The following is a 23,806-nucleotide window of genomic DNA, read 5'->3' on the forward strand; positions in this document are numbered from 1 at the left end:
CTTATCTGTGAACTGCTTGTTCTAGCGACATTGAGCTGTGAGTGTTGTATAGTTTAATCCAAAACATTTTGAGCGTGATTTTTAAAAACAGCACCACCCTCCAGATGATCAGGATAGGGTGCGTTTGAATCATACACTCCCGAGTAACATGTTCTATCAATTTCTTAGCCTAATAAATCTGATTTACTGCCACCGTCGTTCTCACTGCAGGTTTGTTCTGAAGAGTTTTGTCTGAGATATTCTTTTGCATAATGGAGGAAGTAGTGCTCAGAGGGTAGGTTGTGATTGGCTGAGAAGCATCAGTCATTATTTTGTATGGTCAGTTACAGGGAAGCCTAAACAAAAACCACCAGAGTAGTAACTGCATGAGCTGCATAGCTACAAGAAGTTGATTAGACATCAGCCCATTTTTTTATTGCCTTAGTTTTTAAACCTAAGACACTACCAACAGGGAATCAGCATGCTGGTCCTGTACTTGTTGGTTATACTGCAGTTTGCATTGATTTGTTGCATACAATTAAGTATAATTATGTGTAATTATGATTATATGTAATAGTGCATTGGATTTTTCATTTAATTATATTAGATGCCTGTTCCAAAAACGTTTATAGTTGTTTAAAGAATATGGATTCAGACATTATGGGACATTAATTTTCTGATAAAATTACTTTTTTTTTTATTTAATGAGCATATTGACATCATTTCCTTTATCTCATTTAGAAAGAATAATAGCAAGATTCAGCTTAAAGGGCCCATACCATGGAAAACTACATTTGTAAATAGTTTAATGTAGTATATAAACATTGTTAAAGTTTCAGAACAAACAGTTCACTCCTCAGTCCAAACAGTCCGTATGTGGAAACTATCCTGCAAAAAAACGATCCTGTTTTGAATTCATTGTAAATGTGATGTCACAAAAACCAACACATTTACATATGCTTACATCTGCTTAGCCGTGTAGCACCGACCATTCTTGCTGAAGTTATAACCAGTGCTTCAGCCCAGGCTGCTTTTTGCATGAGGCAAAGTGCAGGGCGGCCAATAGGAACAGAGCTCATTTACATACTTCAGTCTTAAAGGCACAGTAGCAAAAACAGCCTGTTTAATTGTGGAGGACAAAGCCAGGTTGGAAAATGGTAACGTACAAATGAATTATGACTGAATGCAACAAAACTTTAGGATATGGTATAATAGTTTAAAATGGTATCATATGGTTTAATAAATAAACAAGAGTTTCTTAAAGTCTCTTATTAATGCCCCACAATACCTGAACCCAGCCCATGATATATAAGCTTATTAATGCATTAAGCCACTTGTGCGGTCTGTCAGTTGAGATGGTATGAGTACGTTTCATCCTCAAATCCTCATCCGTGCTGATAGTTAATGGTCGTTTTACACTGCAGTCTTAGTCCACCGGCAGAACGATGCGATGCTGCTGTTCCTAATGCAGCCACATTTCACCTGCTCGCTGAACTGAACACAGCGAGGCTTAGAACAGGCTGTGTGGAAGATTCCAAACGAAACCACAGGGGGGAGCCGCTCGGTCTGTCTGCATACACGTTTGCCTCCGCTTTCCAAGCATTATCTAACATATCTAAGAAGCTTTTCTAAGAAACAGTACAAGTAGAGTAGTTGTAATTTCTCAATGGACTCAAGTCTCGAATGCAAACGGTGCAACAAGAGCGCTTTTTGTTAGACGGCGCCCCCCACTTTTCTGAAGTGGTACTTTCCCCTCGTTGGCAGCTTCGACGACCACGGGCAACATCATTGCTATCATACAGCAATGTGGGTCTTTATTTGGCGTTAGTGCTTAAAACTGACGCGAAACCCTGGCGGCTGCTTTTAAATCGCTTTGTATGGTGTGGAGGGGTCAACGGAAGAGAAAGCCGAGCTCTGGGAGTGTAAACCGTGTCCTTTTCTCCTCCGTTCAGCCGAAGGACTAACGTTAGTACCTGCCATGAACCTGACAGGGCAGTCCGTCTATCGCATGTCGGAGGATGAAGCAACCTTGCATGGAGGTGAGGAGGCGGAAAAGACGGGGGTTTTTAGCACGAAAACGGGAACCGGAGCGACCAAAACGACTTCATTTTCATTCAGCTCGCATCAGGATTTTCATTAGGAAACCGAAACAGCCTCTTCACGCTTTTCCGCCACGAAGCCTCTCGCTTGCTGCCTTACGAAACTGTGCCGTCTGACTGAGGCAGCCTTTCTTTTCTTCATTTTCTGCATGGTAAAGGCTGAAGACTCTTCGTGGTGCCTGTGTCTGTCTGGCTAATACAAGGGGGATTTATTTCTCATAGAAAACTCCCCCCTCCGCCTGCTGCTACCCTCAGCTCGCCCCCCAAAGTCGTTCTCTGTGGAGATGTCACCGTCCATGAAGAGAAAGCAATACATAGCTATATTTAGCATATATATTCTATTTATGTATACTGAATTATTTTTCTATCATAAATGTTTAATTCTAAGCTTATTCCATCTGATGAGAGACGATTAAGTGCTGATGGTGAAAATGAACCCAGAAGCTAAGTATTTTTAATAGCATTTTGACAGAAACTGAGAACCAATGGATAAATGGCCACAGGCTGCTGCTTAGGCCTGGTCTGAATACACCATTCTTCATTCAGCTTTGGAGCTTCTAAAGCCTGGTCCAAGGATACTGACTTTTTTATCACAGTTATTTGATGAGCAGCAATGAATCTTTGATGGAGAAAATGAACAAGGAAGCAAAGTATTTTTTTACTTAGGAGAAGGCTTTAACAGAGACTGAGCAATACTGGATGTGGTCATAGGCCTGGTTTGAATTTGCCATTCATCATTCTGCTTTGGTAATAGTTCTTATTTTGTTACATTTTACGACCAACAGGTGGGCTTTGGTGGTGAAAATGAGCACATAAGCAAAGTTTTGTTTTTCCTCATAAGGAGCTTTTAACAGAGACACAGTATGTCCGTAGGCCTGGTCTGAGTTTAAGTCATCATTAACTTCGGAACAATCCCAGGATGAAGGACCTGTGTCGGATCTGCAGCCGCGAGCTGTGCGGCAACCAGCGCCGCTGGCTCTTCCACCCGGCCACCAAGCTGCAGGTGCTGCTGTCCCATGCATTGGGGCGGGAGCTGCAGCGGGACGGGCGCGGCGAGTTCGCCTGCGGCAAGTGCGCCTTCATGCTGGAGCGCATGTACCGCTTCGACACAGTCATCGCCCGTGTGGAGGCCCTGTCCGTGGAGCGCCTGCAGAGGCTGCTGCTGGAGAAAGAGCGGCTGCGGCAGTGCATTGGCGGAATGTACCGGAAGCACAATGAAGAGGCGGCTTCTGCGGGACTGGAGAAAGACTGTACAGTGGACATGTCAGGCCTTCATTATGCCAAATACTGTGCCCTACTCCAGGAAGACCTGATGTATTCGATGTACGAGTCATGGGCAGAGGATGAAGAGCAGACACTAGAGTGCGGCCACAGCCCCCAGTGCCAGGGTTTAGAGGCCAGGAGAAGGTGCAGGGGCTGCAGTGCGCTGCGAGTGGCCGATTCAGACTACGAGGCTGTGTGCAAGGTGCCTAGAAAGTTGGCAAGGAGCATTTCCTGTGGCCCATCCACTCGCTATTCGGCTAGTGTAGGTGGCAGTGTGTGTGGAGAGGAGCAAACCACAACTACTACCGTTGCCACAACGACCACCACATCAGCCACCCTAGTGCCGGACAGTCAGCCCAGGGCTTCTTCGGACAGCGACAGGACGGTAGGAGGGAAGGCAAGCTCCAGCAATTCAGTTGAGTCTCTAACCATGACCCTGGATGCAGCTGGAGAAATGGAGAAAGATGGCAAAGAAGAGCAGAATTCGGACACTCTTTCAGAGGAACGCTCTGGCCCTCACCCTGGCACCACAGGCCCTGCTGGTAAACTAGCTCTAGCGCTCTGCTTGGTTCAGAACTTCACTTACAAACCAGTACAAATTCCTCATGGCAGTAAACTTCCTGTTCTGGTCAGGCCTGGGTCTCTGGATGCAGGAGCTAAGCTGGCCAGCCCAGAGCAGGCCCTGAGGAACACCTTTGATGGAGCATACTGTGAGCTAGAAGCACCAGAGCTCCCAAGGATCCAGCTGGACCCGGGGCTGGAGCTGGCCGAGCTGGAGGAGTTGTGGGACGACGCGTATGTGGAGTACATGCCCTTCCGCCTCCAGAAGGTTCCAAAGGAGGTGAAGTGGCAGCTCAAAACATGAGATGGTCCTCTGTCTGGGTGTTCAGCTATAACAACTTGAGCTGGAGCCAGCCACAGAGAACTTGACCAATGGTCTGAAATAATAAGTGTAATTTAGAGGGAGATCATGTAATAATTTAGGGTAGATGATGTTTTAGGCCATATATGGCTTCAGTTTGCTATATACAGATCTACTGGTCTTCATCCTTTAAAGGTTTATTGCGTTTGGTGTTGATTTGGCAGCCAAAGTCATATTGTGTGTAGAATAATTTGGTCCTGACTGTGTACTGAGAAAGATAATGCACTGAATACACTTGATTCAACTGTGTACTGCATTTCCATGTTAATAATATACATTCGTATGCAAAAGTTTTGGCGCCCCTGGTCAAAGTATGTTTTGTTGAGTAAGTTACACATTCTCTGCAGAGAACATGCTTCTGCACATTTTAATGCACAGTTACTGTTTATTTGCTGAATGTAACAAAAATAAAACTTAAAATGTTGCCTGTGCTAAAGTTATGACACATTTTGTATTTTATGTTTTATTTTTTTTACAGAGTGTTAGAAATTGTGCATTAAAATTGTGCATTAAAATGCCATATTTATGTTGGTTCACTGTAGATGATGTATGAACTGATTTTAGAAAATCAATAAAACGTCATTTGACTAGGGATGTTCAACCTTTTGTTGTGTATTACATTAACACAATTATTGCCAGAAATAAGTAAGTTGAAAGACAAAATTGTGTTGATGTAATGTGTTTGATTAATGTGGAAAAAGTAAATACACATTACAGTATGTTTAGCTTTCCTTCATGTAGTTGAAACCTTATTTAATGAATTGTGAAGACCTTTAGTGAAGAGTATTTTCTCAAAATATCTTCTCTAACCCATTTTACAGTATCCTTTACTTACAAAAAAGATCTAAAGAGCATCTCTATTCTCAAGCCAAGAGACAGCTATCAAGCTGTCATTAATTTCCTTTTTAACACTGGCTGCCTGTTTGTTGGGCCTAAGGACAGTAGGATGCGTCCGGTACAGGGAAGTTAAAGAGTGTGTGTGTTGCGTGAGCAGTGTTTAGATCCATTTGCCTGTCATTAAGAGCAGCCTTTTGCTCCCCTGAGGGATGCGTGCGTCAATACTTCCATCAATCAGACTGCCATGAGTGTAGAGCTACCTGCCCATTAGAGCTGCTGCTCATTGTACAAAGGAAGGAGGGACTGCAGAGAGAAAGAAGGGCCTTTTTATGGACTATCATTTTAAGATAGTGGCTAATGACTGCAGTTTTAGGGACCCATTTGCCTTCTTCGAAAGCTGATGATGAGTTCAGTGTATTAAGAGCAAGGAAATGAGAAAATTGTGCAGGGCATTGAAGTTACAGTTCTAGGCGCTGATCAGTTTTATGGTCAGCTTTGGTAGTTTAATAGATTTACTCTGTGTGTACAGTCTAATATCCCAGTGTTTAATCTTTAGAAATAGATACTGTAAGTGATGAAAGCATGTAATTTTACATGTAATTTCTCATTCTGAGTTAATTTAAACAAAAAGAAAAACTGTCACAAATGCAGATTATTTCAATGGATACAACGTTTTTGTTAATAAGTAGGAGGTATTGTAATGGTTTGAGTTTTTGCAGCAAGAAAGAACATCCTTTACATTTATTCCATATTTGGGTCATTGTTTGACATTGAAACAGTGGAAGAAGTCAGTATAGACTCAGAAAAATGCAAAAAAACATAACTATGTTAATCATTGTGTAATTTTATTCTCAGCATAGTGAAACATCAGTAACTCTAGACGTCTGAGGGTTGACATTAGCAAACTGTTTGAATTATGTAAACTGGTCAGAATTTCCAGGCTTACAGACTTATTAATTGGACATTTTATACAGTAGCCTTTCCTAAGAAAAGTATATTTTTTCTAAGAGTGAAAATATGTTAACATATCCCCTACGGGAAACAAATGTAAATATGGCATTTTCTGCAATTTTTAGGGCACAATTTCTGTTTATTTGCTGAGTTTAACATATTGGAAAAAATAAAACCTCTAAAATGTGCCATAACTTTTGTACAGACCTGATTTTACATTTCATTTTTTCCAGTATGTTAAATTTAGCACAGTAAATGTGCATTAAACTGCAGAGGTGTGATCTCTGTGGAGGGTGTATTAACTTATTTTCACTTAGACAATCAAAATATGTCATCAGCCTTCTGCCCAATGACAGCTGGGATAGGCTCCAGCACCACCCGCAGCCCAGAAGGATAAACAGTTTAGATGATGTGTGTGTGTGTGTGTGTGTGTGTACTGTAGACAGCAATAGAGATTACTTTTTAAATTACTAGTTACAAGTTGAAATTGAATTTGAGCTAATAATATCGTATTTGTATTCAGTGTCATCTTATTTTTGGGGAAATTTAACCTAATAATACTGAGCTTGTGAACTGGCAGTTTGGCACAGTACATTCAGCAGTCAAGCCTCAAGCCAGAAAAAGTGGATGTACTCTTATTCTTATTCTTCAAAAGAATACAGGCTTGGAGCATAATTAATGGAAATAGCATTTGTCGTAATAACAGCCAGAAACATTGCAAAAAGATTTTTTCCCCCAAATGATTTTAGCGTAGTCCACACCAAACTATAAACACTTACATAATACATAATGGTCTTTCTGTGCTGTCTGTGGCTTTTGGGATCTTTCTATCACTCTTTCCCCAGTAATTGCTCTTATTTCCTATCTCTCTGTTCTCTCTCTAACTCTCTCTCGCTCATCCCCCATTCTTACTCTGTTGAGTTTGTCCCTGTCCTGCCATGTCAACCCAAAGCCGAGGATACAGCCTCTCTCATTTAAGTAGGTTAATGTGGAGAAAGTGGCACCACTGCTGGCCTAGTTGTCTCACAGACTGCTGGAGGCGAAACACACACACGCTTACTCAGACGCACACACACACATAACAAACGCACATGCTTGTTACAGTAACAGACAGAACCGGGGCTGTACTTAAGGGCATTATAAAGGGAGTATTAAGGGAGTAAAGGCATTTTAGCGCAGGCCGTTGTGATAGTAGGGCTAGGCAATACAATGAAATATTATCATCATGATGATAAATCTCATCACACTGCTCTTTTTGTGGACATTATCTAGACTTCAAGTAACGTGGAACATCTGCATGTATCATATAATAAACAAATTTAGACCAATTGAAATGAAGAGCCTGTAAACAGCAACTAGTTTTTGGAAACTTCATCTTTTGTTAATGCTTTAGACCCCAACAGAATTCCAGAGCATTTTCCTGGATGCAGAATTAGAAGCATAAAACCAGGAGAAAATGGCAATTAAATGATGATGGACATGATATTAGTCTGTAACAAATGAAGTCATACTTAGTAATCTGAACACAGACACACTCCTCTCCAACAATATCACAGTGTCACCCCTTTTCTTTGTGAAAGCCTGAAGCAAGATAAGTTAGTGAAAGGCATTAAACAAAGAGCAGCAGCCAAATACACATTCATTTGTAGGATATGGTTTTGACTATTGAATGGCATTCAGGTGAAGAAGCTAGATAGCAGGCCAGCTGATCCCTAAAGGTTATGAGTGTGTGTACATGTATACAAATTTAGCATAGAACATTGAAATAACTTGCGGAGTGCTTAATTCGGTAGGAGATTTAGGTTTTATTGAAGTTATTTTACCTAAGGTGGAATTGAACTTGGACCACTAACTTGTCAGCGGAATAACCATCCAGTAACCAGCTAAACTGACTATGAAAACACAAGATTTTTTAGTTTTTTGTCTTGATCTTAGGTCTCGGGTATCTAGATATCGTCACTGCTATCTAGATAAGCAAAAATCCAGTCAGACTCATCTGTCTCCTTGTCTGACACATCTGTCTCTTGGTGTCCATCATAATGGATATACGAATGTAACTGGAAACTTCAATATTTTGACTGAAAAAGAAATATATTTAAAATACGGTAAATTATGACCTGTAAATATTGCTGTTTTAAGGGTAGTCTTGAGAATACATCTTCTAGTACTTGTTGGGAAACATCAATGAATATTCGAATCCTGTAACTACTGCTCAGACCAGCCCTAAAATTCTTTGGTTCTTGTGATGTTTTTATGGCCTTTTAGATGTGGTGCCGCTGTTTTGCCAGTGCATTTTGTCCATTACAGCTTGTTCACAAGTCTCAGAAAAGCATGTATTGTGAAAATGCTTTCAGGTATCACAGTGTTATATTACTGCCATATTATGTCCCCTAAAGTGACAGCACAAAGTATAGTGTGTGGTGTAGCACAGTAACTCTCACATCTCTACCCAGTATTAAGAGAACTACCAGAGAGTATTTTGCATGGAGGAGTGTAGCGTTACCTGTTATTAGTGGGATTAAACCAGACTATTGTATAGAAGGGCGGGGCTCGGTGTGAGTGTAATGTGTCTACATCTCTCTTAGAGGGAAGCAGCAGTCTTAGTTAAACCAGTATGCATGTGCTGCAGGGGATTCGTATATGCGTGCTTGTATTTCTGACGTGTATATGTCTCTCCCGCTGTATTGCAGAGTCTGATAGAAGAGCAGCAGTCCCAGCTGAATCAGTATGAATCTGCTGCAGGACAGTGTGTGAGTGAACTGCAAAAGGCTCAGCTGCAGGTGCAGTCTCTCCAGAATAAGATCCAGGAGAGCGAAGCCAGCAACAAGGTACCAGAACTACTGATTACATTGTTTTACTTCAGTGTAAAATTTGAATATTCCTCAGTGGAAATTGCACATTTAAATGGAGAACCTGAGTAATTAAAACTACCTCTGGTGTGATTCCTAGTATGTTTCAAACCAGGAGCTTTGTGACGCTGCCAAGTGCTCAAAAGCAGCTCAGTCATTCAGGACAAAGCAATATGCCACATTCACATTACAGCTCACTCTGAATATGCAATAATAAAAAATTAGCCAATTCTGTGGAAAAAATACCATAAACAAATGGCTCTAAACACAATGGGTCCTGTGATGAATGATTAATTTTCCAAACAGGTTTTCTTTGTTTATTTAAACAAATACACATGCAGAGCTGTTATTGATTTCTGTGTCTTTGTGTGGGTGTTTCAGAAGCTGCAGGAGAGGCTGAGTGAAATGGAGACTGAGCTGCGTTCCATCAGACAAGCAGCTCAGAGTCAGGAGAGGGCCATCCAGAGCCTCACTGAAAGCCTCACTACTAAAGAGACAGAGGTACACACATACACTGAGACAGATTTCTACATGCATACAAATACATACATATACACCAAGACAAGAATGTTTTGAGTTTATTTTATTTTCTTTAATATACTGCAAAGCCATTTGAGAGTATATTACATTAATCAAGGTCAAACCAAGCTTGTTAGAGCAGATGTGATTAGTGCCTTCAGGGTTCGAATCAGTAGGCATGTACAGGCAAAATATTGTCTATAAATCATATATGCTATGTGTATGTGTGTGTGCAGGCGCAAGAGCTATATCAAGTTATAGAAGGACAGAACACCACTATGTGTAAGCTCAGAGAGATGGCCCATCGCAATCAGCTCCAGCACACACAGGTGAGTCTGTCTCTCTCTCTGTCTCTTTCTCTCTTTTTTCTTTGTATTTTACACATAAGCCACAGCTAAAATTACTGAGGTATAGTAGTGATGCAACGAAATGAAAATCCTTGGTCAAAATTCAAGACACACTGGGCCACAAAAAAGAAACAAAATGGAAAACCAAAAATAGTGTATCTGGTTCTGTTGTTTTGCTGTATTCTACATGTCATGTTTTGTCATGCTGTATGTTCTTGGGTTTCACACCTCCTCTTGATGTTTGACATGAACAGAGATTATAAATCTTTTAATTTAATATCCCTCATAGAAACCATGAAATAGTTCCACATGGCTGATATTTTCACTGTTGATCTGCTGCTTCTCAAAATGTTTGAACACATCTGCACTTAGGATACCACCTAGGAGACCAAAGAAAAACAGTTCAAACAGTGTTTTAATGTTTCCATTTTAGTTATCATTAAAATTATTTTTTTAAAATTGTGGGGATTTTCAGCCATTTTTGTCTTTCGAACAAAAGCTGGGTATACTATTTTTGACCTTTTTTGGACAGAAATTTTCAGTGAAATTTTGCTGCATCCTTAAAGTTTAGTACACTTGTGTTTGTGTTCTTCTTTCTCCGTTTCTGTAGACCATAGATGGGGCTGAAGCAGGCTCTGTAGCCCAGCTGCAAGGGGATATAGTGGGGCTGCAGAGTTCTCTGTTCTGCTCTCAGCTGCAGCTAGAGGCCAGCCAACGTGCTCATAGGCAGAGCCAGAGAGTGGCAGAGGACTTGGAACACGCCCGCCACCGCCTGTGCAGTGACCTGGAGGCAGCGCTGCAGCACAGAGAGACCACTGAAAAACACAACCAGGTACAACAGACAAATTATATGTTCTTCTGTCTATTTTTGTGGATCACAGTACTCTCATACAGTGCCAGAAGGCATATAAGCAAGTTGAGATTGCTGGACACCTTGACACAGTGTGATGATGTAGCATGCAGTTTGTACAGTGCTATCAGGTCTCTTAGCTGATCGACTAGATTTGGGAAAAGGGAAAGAGAGTGTGAGGTAAGTATTAACACTAGGACTGGGTTTGAGTTCCAGTTGAGCTATACATCAACCAGCATATAAGCAGCATATCATCTTTTACGTCACTTGCATCACATTCGTCTCTAAAAATGTAGACCCCTGGCTGATGACACTTATCCAAAGTTTGTGAAAGAAGCACTGTGTTCTTGCGATACAGGATCTGCGTAGCACAGTGCAGCAGTTGCGTTCAGAGCTGCAGGTGAAGGAGGCTCAACTGAAGGAAAGTGAGTGCGATAAGCACTCTGAGGTTGCAGCTCGCGATAAAACCATCTCACAACTCCAGCTTTCACTGAGAGAGAAGGAGAAACTACTGCAGGTAAGACACAAACACATGCACACTCACATACACGTTCAGTTCAGGTAATCAACTAATCGACTCTTGCAGCTGGTTTCACAGACCCAGATCAATCCTAAGCCTAGACTAAATTAAAGTTTTAATACTGAAAGACAGCTGGCATTGTAGTATAGACCAAGGCTAGATTAACCCATGTCCTAGAAATTTGAAGGTTTAATGTTTAATCTTGATAGTCGCTCTGCCTGATTCATCTCTTGTATGCATGTATGTGTGTCAGGAGTATTCTGAGCTGCTGGATCAGCCAGCTGATACTAGCCGACCCCAGGATGTCCTGCTGGACAAACTAAAGCGCCGCATACGCGACCGGGACAAAGCTTTGGAGGTACTGCCCACTACACTACTCGGCATTTCAGTCAAATTTGATATTTGAATTTATAAGGCTTTATAAAGCAAATATTTGAATAAATATTTGAATAAATTGCTCCCAAAAAGGCATCATTCTAAAGTCCTTTAAGATAAATAGACAAATGCTAAACATTTAATCTATAAAGTGTAAAGTGTAAAATGAACTTGATACCATAGCCAGCTGCAGTAGTCTGTCTACGGTTAATTGATGTTTTTTAATGTTTAATGGCTATTCAAATATTAAAAAATTCAGAGTACTGCAAATACTCACACGCTGTATGGCAAAAGTACAAAACTATAAAATTGACTTAAATCACACAACATTATAAACCTGTCTCTGCCACACAGACTACACATAATGCAACGGAAATGTAAAACCCAGTTCCCACTTCTCAGTACACTGTAGTACTAATATCATAAGTGTTGTGTGTAAATGTGTATTTTGCATTTTATCAGCGTGCTATAGATGAGAAGTTCCACTGTCTGGAAGAAAAAGAGAGTGAGGTGCGCAGACTGCAGTTAGCACTTCGGGAGAAAGAGAGGGACCTGGAGAGACTGCGCTGCATTCTGTCGAACAACGAAGAGACTCTAACGGTATGGATTTGTGTGTGTGTCGGTATGAAGTTTGTTGTTCAGAATTAAATCACAATCTACAGAACAATAAGCACTTTTTTGTTTGAGACGTTGGTGTTTTTAGTAAGTAGTTTGCATGTATTTGTGTTGTGTTGTGAGTAGAGTCTGGATGCCTTGGTACGTGGTAAGGAGCTGGAGCTGGAGCAGACTCAGGAGGCGTGTCGGAAGCTGCAGTGGCTCAAACAGCAGTGTGACGAAAAACACACAGCCGCTCTCCGTGAGAGAGACAACATCATCACACAGCTACACAGTACGCTTCACACGCGCAGCAAAGAGACAGAGGTAAACACCCACACACACCTGGCTTTTTCATCATGTCATTCTGAAAGTGGTCTATTTTCCAGTTAGACCTGAAAAACCTGAGTTACTGCTGTCGTTCTGCCTAACCAGAAACTTATTCGAGCTGGATTAGTTTTACCAGAGGAGGTTGAATAATGTAATTTGTAAGGGGTTTGACTTTCCAGTTCATACAGGATGAAGTATCTGTGTAATCTTCCCAAATTACCCCAGCTAACCCAGATTGAAACGTCATAACCCTGACATTGACATCAGTTACATTACTGGATCTCCTCAAGTAAAACTAATCCAGCTCAAGCAGGGATTAAGATACACTACATGTCCAAAAATGTCCAGAAACCTCTTCTGATGAGTAAACTCTGCTTTAAGGTATTCAATTGCACATATACAGTACAGCTCCATAGAGTAGTGCTCTGGAGTGATGGAGCACCATCCAGTACCTTTGAGATGAGTCATCCAACATCAGTACCTGATCTATCTAATGCTCTTGTGGCTGTATGCAATCAAATCCCCACAGCAACATCTAGTATAAAGCCTCTCCAGAAGAGTAGAGGCTGTTACTGCAACAAAGGAAGTAAACTCCTTGTTAATACCCTTGATTTCAGACCTATGTAAATAGGTTGCAGGGAGAGGATATAAAATGTACATTACTTATTATATATCTCATGTTGAATATTGGCTTGTTGTTTAATTAAAGGACCTGACTGCAGCATTGATGGCTAAAGTCTTCCCGGGTCCTAATGAAGTGGTGGAGGAGCTGAGGTCACGTCTGGCTTTGAAGGAACGGCTGTTCCAGGAGCTGCTGTCTGACCGTAGCAGGCAGACACAGGAGCACCACACACAGGTGCAGGGCCTGCTAAACACCATCAGCTCCAGAGACCAGTACATCAAGGTAAAATTAAACACTGACCCACACTTGCACTTCAACACAGTGGCCACAAGGCGGCTCTGCACCGAATACGACGTTACAGTTGCAGTTTTACTTGTCTTTCCTGTTTCTGTCTCTCATTGTTTCTCTATACATCCTGTCCTTTTCTATCACTCTACCCACTACCGAGTCTAACCACTTTCACTTTCCACGTGAGTCTTCTCCTCAATGTCTCAAACATTGTAATTGTCCCTTTTGAATTTATCTCACCTTTCTCCCTCCCTCTCACATTCTGTTTTTTCTCTCTGTAGCCCTGTGTTTTCCTCTATGTTGTGACTGTATGTGATTTAAAATGACAGTAAGAGGTCAATTTTATGCATTTCTCCACCTTCTTCAAAATGTAGTTGATAACTGAGACACATTTGATGGACAAAAGTATGTGGCACAGCTAAAAATAATAGAAGCAGCCATCTTGGAGCCTGAATTTTATCTGTAGTTTGGTCTATCTTTATAGATTTGTCCATTTTTTAAATAGCTTTGTCCATTTTTGTAAATCCATTTTTGGAGTGGTGTAAGTTTCCATTTCTTTTTAGCTGCATTAGCCTCGTAGCTCCATTGCACATTTGCACAAAAAAAAACAAAAAAAAACATGAGTCTTGACTGATTAACTTCAAGGCACAAATTGTGCAATTTATTTTGCAGATTTTTCTCTGTGTGACATTTATAATGAATGAATAATAAATAATGTATGATTAAAGTGAATTCAAGCTTTATCTCTCTCTCTCTCTCTCTCTCTCTCTCTCCCTCTCTCTCGCTCTCTCTCTCTCTCTCTTCTGCTCTCTCTTTCTTAGGAGAGTGGTGAGAGGTTGAGGCAGGTGATAGCTGAGCGGACCTGTCAGCTGCAGGAGTTGCGCAGGCAGCTGTCCTCGCAAGAACGAGAACTGAGTGAGCTATCACGAGAGAGGGAGAGGGAGAGAGAGAGGGGAGCACCACTGGCCACAGAGATGGAGAGACTGCAGAGTTTACTGAGAGAGAAAGAGAGTCTTATACAGGTACATGCACGCATATATACCAAGAAGAAATGTTCCACAGTTCATATGAATATCAAGATTAATATGATGCACTTGTATTCTAGGATCTGATGCAAGGTCAGGAAGAGGCTATGGCGACCTCTGGACCAGCGGGGGCTGTGCAGGGTATGTTCAACCCTCAGAATACATGTGAATGCACTGACCAGATATCTCGGATACTGATCTTCAAGAAACCTCAAAGCAGGGGGTTCTTACCCTTCCGCCTTTCACCCCTCATAGCTTGCTAGCAGCTCCACACATCGTCTTAGTATTTCACATGCAGAGAGCCTGCAGTGTCCTAGTTAATCTGATATTAACTGATGTTAAGTTATATAATTTGACTATAGCTAATAAAAATACTAGAGTCAGTTTTTTAATTCTGCTGAGGGAACAGCCACTGGGGGGCCTGCAGAAAGAGGTTAAGTTATTGTATCACCATGTATTTCCAAGATGCATTGGACCCTGCTTAAAGATCAGTGATCATATGTGTGTATGTATTGTGAGCAGGAGTGGGTGATAGCAGCTCAGAGTTGGAGATACAAGCTCTTACAGAGGAGCTTCAGATTGCTCTGAGGAAGCAGAGAGATGCAGAGGTACAAACACACACATTCTCCTACACACAATTCCTCTCAAACATGACCAGTTTTCCTTAATTTTTGTTTATATTTTACTCTGTTCTCTCACTTCATCTCTTCAATGACAGCGGGAGCTTTCAGAGTTGAGGTCTGCTCTGGCCAAACATCATGAAGACCGCACTAGCTTGGACCATGAGGTATCCTCTAAAACTTGTAAAGCAATGATCTTCAATCCAAATCAAGTGTAAGTCAGCTCTGTGTCAGTAACGTGGCTCTTTCCCTACAGAATGCTCTGGAGCAGCTGGTTTTGGAGTACCAGCAGCTGAACCAGGCTCTGAGAGCTGAGAAGAAAGTGTACCAGAACCTGAGCCAAATCCAGTCTAGAGGAGACAGGTCAGAAACCAAGCAGGACCTATAGTTATAACATATCTTGGAACAGATTATGCCTGTTCATAACCTGTTGATAAACATTCTTATTCAGAGAAGATGAATGTTCATCTAGCAAACACTATACTACAGTAGACTTATTTGATCATATATACTTGCCTTCTAGTGCTTCTCTGAATCTTCTTAAGAAGTAATTCATCTCAGTTCAGCCAGATAGCATGAAAATGTGTAAACAATGGTAAAAAAAATAACCACATCTTGAGCAACAAGCACCAGCAGCTATCTTGGGCTTTCACTGTCCTAATTTCTAAACTCAGACCTCTACAAATAGACTAGACTCAGTGTGACTTAGATGCAAAAAACAGCCCCTAGAGCATTGGTGTCCAATTTGAGAAACACTAAGCTGATGTACATGAACATTCAAAAGTCTGGAATCCATGTTTTCAATCTTGTGCAAATTCACAGGTTTCAAATTAGTAGGAATCTGTAAAAACAAAAGAATAAAGTTTTAATTAAATTAATAGAAAGCCTCATATTTCAGACATGGTGATCATATCCGAAGGCAGATAACGTGACCAAATTTATATTGCAAATTTAATTTGAATAGAACATCTAATAATAACTTTAGATATCAAGTATATTTTTTAATCTGCACTGTACAAGTTATTTTATATAGAACAGCAAAAATTATTCATATGACATATGATTCCAAACTTTTGAATAGTAGTGTAGTTATTGAAGAGTGATCTTACCATGTAAGTGGTATTGTGTCGTTGCTCCAGCAGCGCAGACAAGACACGGGCCTTACACACGGAACTGGACACGGTACAAGCTCTTCGAGGTCAGCTGGAAGAGGTCCTGAGCAGGACCCGAGACACAGCTCTGGCACTGGACAGGGCAGCTAAGGCCCAAGCCGAGTATGGAGGTGGGCCACAGCAGAGTTTGGGCTGCACGTTATAAAAAAAGGCCGCCATGCAAGCAGGGGGTGCTATTCCTAATGCTGCATAAATGAGTGTGTGATACGAGTCCTTCAGCAAAGCACTTCAACTAACAGAACAAACAAGTGTACTAACAACTTGAAGGTGTGAGTGATTTTATTGTAGACTCATGAAGTGGCAAAGCAAACAAATATGACGTTTTAATTTATTTTGTGTATTTATTCTGTGTGTTTATGCTTTTTTGGGAGGTGCAAGTGTTCTTGTCTGTTTTGCCATTTCAGTGTATTGTGTTTCTTGTGTTGCTCGTTACAGCATTTCTCTGTAAAGTGCTGGTATTTGTATGGTCTGACTCATTCATTTTCTTTCAGTTGAACCATTGTCGTTTACACACATAAAAGCCCAAATATGCCTAACATTATATTTCACTTATATGGAAGCATCGCCTTAGGCTTTATTTGCTAAATCACTCTTGCTTATTATCCGAAAACGGGTCAGAGCTAGTTTAAAGCTTTAGTAATAGTGTGCTTTTTCCAACTTTCTCCCTGCAGTATTTCTAAATAATATATGCAAATGTCAGATGCAGTAGCTGGTGTTTAGTTAGTGGCTTAGATTAGCTGTTAGTTATGACATTCTGCATGCTGTGCATGGTACAATAGCTATATTTTCCTTTATCTGCAAAGTTAAGAAGCCTTTGTCATCCCTACTCTTTCAAATCTCTGTACTGGATGGTCAGAAACACAGTGCCAAATGAGCTTTTGGACTTTTGTAAAGCAGTTTTTGCAAAAGTCAGGTTTCTCCACCGATATTTCACAGAAGAAAAACGCTGGTCATTTTTATGTACTTCAAAACGAACCGAAATAAATTTACACCAGCTTTCATGGTCAGAACTGTTTTTTTGCATTTTCTTCTTTTTTTTATGTAGTACACCGGTCAAAATTGTAATTTTGACAGCCACATGATTAAACTTGTCTATGATATAAGCTCTTTTATTTCCGTAGGGTGGCTGTATTTTGGTTTTCAAAAAAGAGGACACTGGGGACTGTAGAATGCAAATGTCAATATGAAAGCAAAAGCCAAATCTTGGACATTTTAGGCAATTTAGAAATTCCAGCTTGACACATTTTTTAAGTCCCTAAAATAGGACATGTCCTATTATAATCATCCTAAAATAAAGGATGTATGGTCACCTTAATATACCAGACGTGATCAGGAACACACATTTCTCTTTTGGAGCATAAAACACTGATTTAATATCAAACGCGCACAAGGTAAGTAAATAAAAAACGTATCGTACTACATGAAACACATTTCCTCATATGTGTTCCATTATCAGTATTTATTATTTAAGGTAATTCATTTGCCCTCAGTCATTGAAAAGGTCCATAAACATGAGTTTGATTTGGTAGTGTATTTAATATATGCTGAGCTGAGCTGTAAATCCTGTTCAGTGGACACATGCATGCTAGCTGTGCATGCACTCTGTGTTTGCATGCCTTCTACATCATGGTGGGGTGATACAGATATTCATAGTTCTGGAAAACCATGACATTTGTTCTAAAGCTTCCATGGATGTTCATTCACTGTAATACTAAAAGATTCCATTCGCTCCTTTTGATGAGTTTTTCCCGCAGTGGACTAAGTGACATAAACATAATCCGCTATACCGCTGACAAATAAATAGGCAAAACACATTTAGCACATTGCATGCATTTCCTAGAGGGCATTGCATGCTTTTTATGCTTCTATGCTCAGTATATATACAGTCATATGCAAAAGTTTGGCCAAAGTATGTATGCCAAAGTACATGTTTTTTACATTTTTTAAGTAAAACTAAGTTAACACATCCTCTGTTTAGAACACACTTCTGCTCGTTTTAGCGCACAATTACTATTTATTTGCTGAATTTATCATGTTGGGGGAAAAAATAAAACATTGCATTTTATATTTTGTGTTTTATTTTTGTTTTAATATGTAAAACTCTTCAAATAAATATGAATTGTGCACTAAAGTTTGCATAGAAATGCCATATTTAGGTTTGTTCTGTGTAGAGAATGTGTCAACTTATTTTTAATTAGGAAATCTATAAAGCGTGTAATTTAACCGGGGGTGTTTAAACATTTACGACCGTCATGGTCAATGTTGTATCATGGCAAATGTTCCACTGAGATACCACCCTAAGTCTCACACACATATCATTGACCTGTAGCAGTATGTACTGTCAGTGAAACGAATTGCTCACAAGCACATATTTCACACATTCAGGTTTAGCAAATCCTGCTTATTCACAAAAACACAACAAATGTCAAACATTCCAACAAGACAATACAAGATGCCACACGGTTTAATGCACGAAAACGTATCGAGATCTCAATGTCAAGGTATTGAGATCTCAATGTCGGGAAATGTGTGGAAAAGATAAATTTAACCACTGTTGATGAGTAGTGAATAACTGGAGGGGAGCGGTTCCTTTATTATTAAAAAAGAAATATGATCAAGAAATGTGATGTTACCTTCAAGACTAGAGGAGCTCAAAGGTTGTTTAGTAACACTTTTCTTGAACTCCGCTACATAATAGTGACATAACCATGCCATAAACATGTCATGGAAGATGTCATATGCTGTCATGTGCTGTCGTAACAGATTATGTCCGGTAATATTATGGTGTCATGTTACCATTATCGGTAATTGTCATAATAAATGTCATTATGTTTGATGATATGACAGTCAGCTAGAGTATGCTCAGCAGACTTTGGTCTGAATCATCCATTATGACATTGTGTGTAACAAAATCTGCCATAACAACTCATGACAGCATATGGCATCTGCTATCACATGTTTACGGGCGTATTTATGTCAGTGTTATGTAGCAGAGTTCAGGTAAAGTCTTTTTTGTAATGATAATTGTGATGACACACCAAAAAATAGAAGCAAAATAGGAAATAAACGCTAACAGTTCAAAGTGTGTATCAGCATGTGTAGCTCATTTGGTCTTGAAGACAACCTCACACTACTTTATCATACTTTTCTAAATTAAAGGATTTCCCACAAATCCTTCACTGCTGTCCACAGATCTGTTGCAGTGGTTTCTTTTCCACACATTTCCCAACATATCTCAATGATCTCAATGGGTTTTAATGGACCCATTTTATTCCCTTGAGGTCCACTCAGAACATTTATGTGGTTTTATGTACCAAAACCAGTCATAGTTGGTTTGTACATGACAGTTTCCTACTCTCTCTTTATTGCTTAGAATTAAACAGGCTGTTTTTGTTTGTGCCTTTAAGACTCATTTAAGATGAATGACCTCTCTTCTGATTATGTGGTATTGAGCCTCATTCAAAAAGCACTCAGAGCCAAAACACTCCCTATAACTTAAGTATGGGAGAATGGGCAGCAGTAAATTGCTGTAGACTAAATATATACACACACACACACACACATATATATATCTGTGTCTGTGTGTGTGTGTATATATATATATATGTCGCTGTTGTCAGAGCACCTCTCCAAAATGATAACTTCATAGGAGAAGGAAAAAACATACTTTACTTTTAATGTAAGTCAGTTCAACCAGACTTTTTTCCCAAGTCATTTTTGGTCGCTTCTTCTGGTCCGTTCACCATGAAATGAAGGTATTTTTAAATTATGTCGAAACTGAAAAATGACAAAAATGGATATATATATATATATATATAACTAAGCTATATGTAGAACTAAGATGCAAAACTAGCCTGTTTTGAATTATATATATGTATGTAGACTGTATGGACTGAGGAGTGATAGGTACATAGCATGAACAGTGTTTACATACATTACTTTTAACCCCTTCATTTCACAATATGTGACGAAAATTCTGCTTTTCCATGGTATGGGCCATTTATATTAAGTCTGATTTTCACTTAATGAACTGTGTGGTGTCTTGTATCGCGCTAGAATATCGGTCGTTTATCCTTTTTTGGTCTGTTTACTCAAATGAGGTAAATCATAACAAATCTGTTTCCACTATTTAAACATTAGACACTTGCCTCTAATAATTAACCTCTTTGTCTGCAATATCTAAGGCCTAGTATAATATGAAGGCCTAGTAATGATCAACTAACTGGGACCACAGTTTATTTACACATTTTATTTAAGTGATACAGCTTTTTACAGCTTGATACTCTCGTATATGCGAATGTATAAAATGACTGTGTAACATCATTGACCCTAAAACTAGTTAGCATAAACTGCAGAAACTGCAGAACTCCAGTCTAATCATCATGTTTGAGCATTTAGTGCTCTGTCCAAAGGACCACATTGTGCCAGACAGCTGTTACTGTCAAGAATGAGCATAATGCCCCATTCTTACATCAGTTTGTACTCACTAATCCTCCTAATGTTCTTACAGTGAAAAAAATAATGCGCTGAACATACGTGGTTCAAATGCAAACATCATTTACACAAGTGAGTAAACTGAAAGACAACTGCTTTGATGTAATAGATTTTATTAATGTGAAAAAGGGGGCAGATGCTTCTTAAATAAGGTAAATTCAGCGCATCATTTCTTCAGTGTACTACTGCACTAAACAAGTAGAAGCACCGAGATGTGTGAGAATAAGCCACTTCCACCAGATCCATTAGCCCATTAGATATCACCTGTCTGTTAGCTACTACATGAGCCCACAGCTCAGAGCTCAGAGAATGGACACAGGGCTGGTTTGGGGCTTGTTTTGAAGTGAAGCACAATACTGATGATCTGTGAGGCTGAGCCACATTAGGCCTGATCGCTCTCACTCTCTGTCTCTCTCTCTCTCTCACTCTCCTTTCATTCTTTCTCTCTTTTCTTTTTCTCCCCCTCTATCTCTCTTCCACTCTCTGTTGCTTCTCTCTCTCATTTTCTCTCTCTGTGCTTTTCTTATTCTTTCTCTCCTGTCTCTTTCTTCTTGCTGTCTCTTTCCTTCTCAACCCCCCTCTCTGTTTCTTTCCCTCCCGCTGTATCTCTCTCAGCCTGCTCTCTCTTTCATGTTCTCGCTTTTTCTCTTTCTCCCTCATTCTTTCCTTTCTTTTTCTCACTCTCATTTTCTCTCTTTCTTCCTTCTCTGCTCACTCTCTTATTTTCTCTCATACTCTTTCTCCTTATTTTTTTTCTTTCTTTCTTTCACTTTCTCTGTCTCTCTCTCTCTCTCTCTCTATATATATATATATATATATATTTTTTTTTCTCTTTCATTCTTTCTCTCACTCTTTTCTTACTCTTCCTCTCTATCTCTCTTTCCACTCTCTTTATGTTGCTTCTGTCTTTATGTCTCATTTTTCCACCATGTCTTTTTCTTATTCTTCCTTCCGCGTTGTTTCTTTTTCTCCCTCTTTCTCTTATGTTTTTCCTTTCCTTCTCAGCCTCTCTCTCTCTCTCTCTCTCTCTCTCTCTCTCTCTCTCTCTCTGTCTTTTCCCCCCCTCCACTTTATCTCTCTCAGCCTTCTCTCTCTCTCTCTTTCGTGCTCTCTCTCGCTCTCGCTCTCTCTCTGCCAAATCTTCAGGCCTGTTATGGTATCTCAGCTTATGTAACCTTTTTAGAGCACTTCACTGTCCAGGAGTTTTATACTCACCATGTGCGCTTGTGGAATGAGACACTCAACAGCGACTTCTGTGACTCGTATTTGGAAATTTCTCTATATAAAGCTATAGTTTTGTTTCTATATATAGAATTTTAATAATACATACATATTTTTCCCAAATTGTTTTATAGGTTTTTATGAAAACATGTTCTTGTTACAGTCATTGGAAATAAATTAGGGAGAGTTGTACTTAATAAGAGCTAAAGAGTCTGCGAGCTTTTGTTTGCCTTGTATGTATGTGTTTTTGTGTGAGAGAGAGGAAAAGGGAGGGAGGAAGAGAGAGAGAGAGAGAGAGAGAGAGAGAGAGGAAAGCATGGGCAGGGCTTCACTTTAGCAGAGCTGGCTCAGAGGCTTCTGACAAACTTTTCCACTTTAATCCCATGACTGAGCCTGGATATGTGCCCGCTGTCAGGAGAAGTCGAGAAAGAATGGAAAACACATTAAAATCAACAAGATGGTGAAGGAATTACATAAAAGCAGGAACGCTGAGGGCCAGTAAAAAAGAGAAAGACAAGGAGATGTGGAAAGAAGACAGAAAATGAGTTTCTTCAACTCCACACTGTGTTTTTCCTTCTAGACTACACCACGGATGAGACTGAGGACGACGATGACGATGATGAAGACGCTGGCAGTAGCAGTGAGGAATTCACAGACAGCATAGAGGACGACGATGTGAAACTGACTGCTCAGAGTCTGGCTAAAACACAGGTAAACTGACCCCTGCTGCTCCAACAACTTCACAAAAGATTCAGAGAATATACTCTCTGTAGTGGATTACGCATAAATGATCATCGAGAAGACTGCGCTTACTTGTGATGTCAGTGCTTTTACAATGTGTACAATAATAATGCAGTTTAGATTCAAATAATATAAAGTAGACACCAAAGGTTATTTTTAAATGTTTTATTTAACATTTAAAGTAGTCAGAAAACAAGATATTAAAGTTAAATGATATGATAAATATACTGTAATTATCTGTATACCATATATTTTTGTCAAATTACCTACTTTAAGACCACTTTTGACAAGCTACAAATGAATAGAACCTGTTAAGAAGCACAGGACTAGCATTTTGGAATGATCTTTAACATGTATGTGCAACTAGATTGATTTTATATACTTGTAAATATTTGAAAGCTAAACTATATGTCCAAAAGTTTGTGGACACCTGCTCATCCAATGTTTGTTCTGAAATCAAGAGCATTAAAAGGGAGCTTGTCCCTCTTTGCTGCAGTAACAGCCTCAACTCTTTACACTTGATGTTGGAACATTATTATGAGAATTTGATTGCATTCAGCCACAAGAGCATTAGTGACATCAGTTACTGATGTTGAATGATCAGTTCTGGATCACAAACTCCATCCCAGCTCATCTCAGATGTTTCTGATGGAGCTCCACCACTCCAGTGAACATAGTTCCACTGCTCCACAGTGCAATGCTGGGGGGCTTTATACCCCTTTAACTGACACATGGCATTGGCGCATGGTGACTTTAGGCCCATGTGCACCTGCTCCAGTGCGCCCCATTCTATTGGCAGTGCTTCATACAAGCTGTGTATGCGCAGTTTAATACTTTAAAGTAGCTGAGTTCACTAATGAGAAAGGGTGTCTTTGGACATATAATGTCTCCACCTCGTCCTTTTAGAATGCTGCGATGTCTGGAAGTCCAGTGAGCAGGGGTCTGTCCCAGGGGGCCATGGTCGGAGGATGGGAGAATGAGATGGAACCAAAGAAGAAAGGAGACAGAGAGATGGGAAAGGGGAAAAGCCAGCTCAGCCAGGCTGGCTCCACCACACTCTGTCAGAACAGGTACCACACATACATGCACACATAGAAGCTAGGGATGTGCATGAGTACTCAAGTGCTTGTTTAACCTTCAAGGTGCCAGTATTCGAATACTATACAGGCCAGCAGTTCTCTGAAACTG

General features: G+C 40.1%; 1 protein-coding gene across 10 annotated transcripts in view; it reads left to right on the forward strand.

Annotated features, from left to right (window-relative positions):
• LOC118797302 (myomegalin-like) overlaps positions 1 to 23,806 on the forward strand; it is a 95,676-nt gene that overhangs the window by 47,965 nt on the left and 23,905 nt on the right. For 6 of the 10 annotated variants that reach the window (XM_036556620.1, XM_036556618.1, XM_036556615.1 and 3 more), the window contains exons 1-18: positions 2,998 to 4,182; positions 8,742 to 8,879; positions 9,282 to 9,401; positions 9,656 to 9,748; positions 10,377 to 10,598; positions 10,975 to 11,133; positions 11,390 to 11,494; positions 11,974 to 12,111; positions 12,253 to 12,432; positions 13,145 to 13,339; positions 14,167 to 14,367; positions 14,451 to 14,511; positions 14,893 to 14,978; positions 15,089 to 15,157; positions 15,247 to 15,353; positions 16,130 to 16,272; positions 22,458 to 22,588; positions 23,525 to 23,688. In XM_036556620.1, coding sequence (XP_036412513.1) covers positions 2,998 to 4,182; positions 8,742 to 8,879; positions 9,282 to 9,401; positions 9,656 to 9,748; positions 10,377 to 10,598; positions 10,975 to 11,133; positions 11,390 to 11,494; positions 11,974 to 12,111; positions 12,253 to 12,432; positions 13,145 to 13,339; positions 14,167 to 14,367; positions 14,451 to 14,511; positions 14,893 to 14,978; positions 15,089 to 15,157; positions 15,247 to 15,353; positions 16,130 to 16,272; positions 22,458 to 22,588; positions 23,525 to 23,688 — 3,497 coding nt within the window. Of the gene's footprint in view, positions 1 to 1,753; positions 4,183 to 8,741; positions 8,880 to 9,281; positions 9,402 to 9,655; positions 9,749 to 10,376; positions 10,599 to 10,974; positions 11,134 to 11,389; positions 11,495 to 11,973; positions 12,112 to 12,252; positions 12,433 to 13,144; positions 13,340 to 14,166; positions 14,368 to 14,450; positions 14,512 to 14,892; positions 14,979 to 15,088; positions 15,158 to 15,246; positions 15,354 to 16,129; positions 16,273 to 22,457; positions 22,589 to 23,524; positions 23,689 to 23,806 lie in introns of those variants that run through there. The other 4 variants (XM_036556623.1, XM_036556624.1, XM_036556614.1 and 1 more) reach the window with 3 other exon arrangements.

The sequence above is a fragment of the Colossoma macropomum genome, unplaced genomic scaffold (genome assembly GCF_904425465.1).
Source record: "Colossoma macropomum unplaced genomic scaffold, Colossoma_macropomum, whole genome shotgun sequence".
Taxonomy (NCBI): domain Eukaryota; kingdom Metazoa; phylum Chordata; class Actinopteri; order Characiformes; family Serrasalmidae; genus Colossoma; species Colossoma macropomum.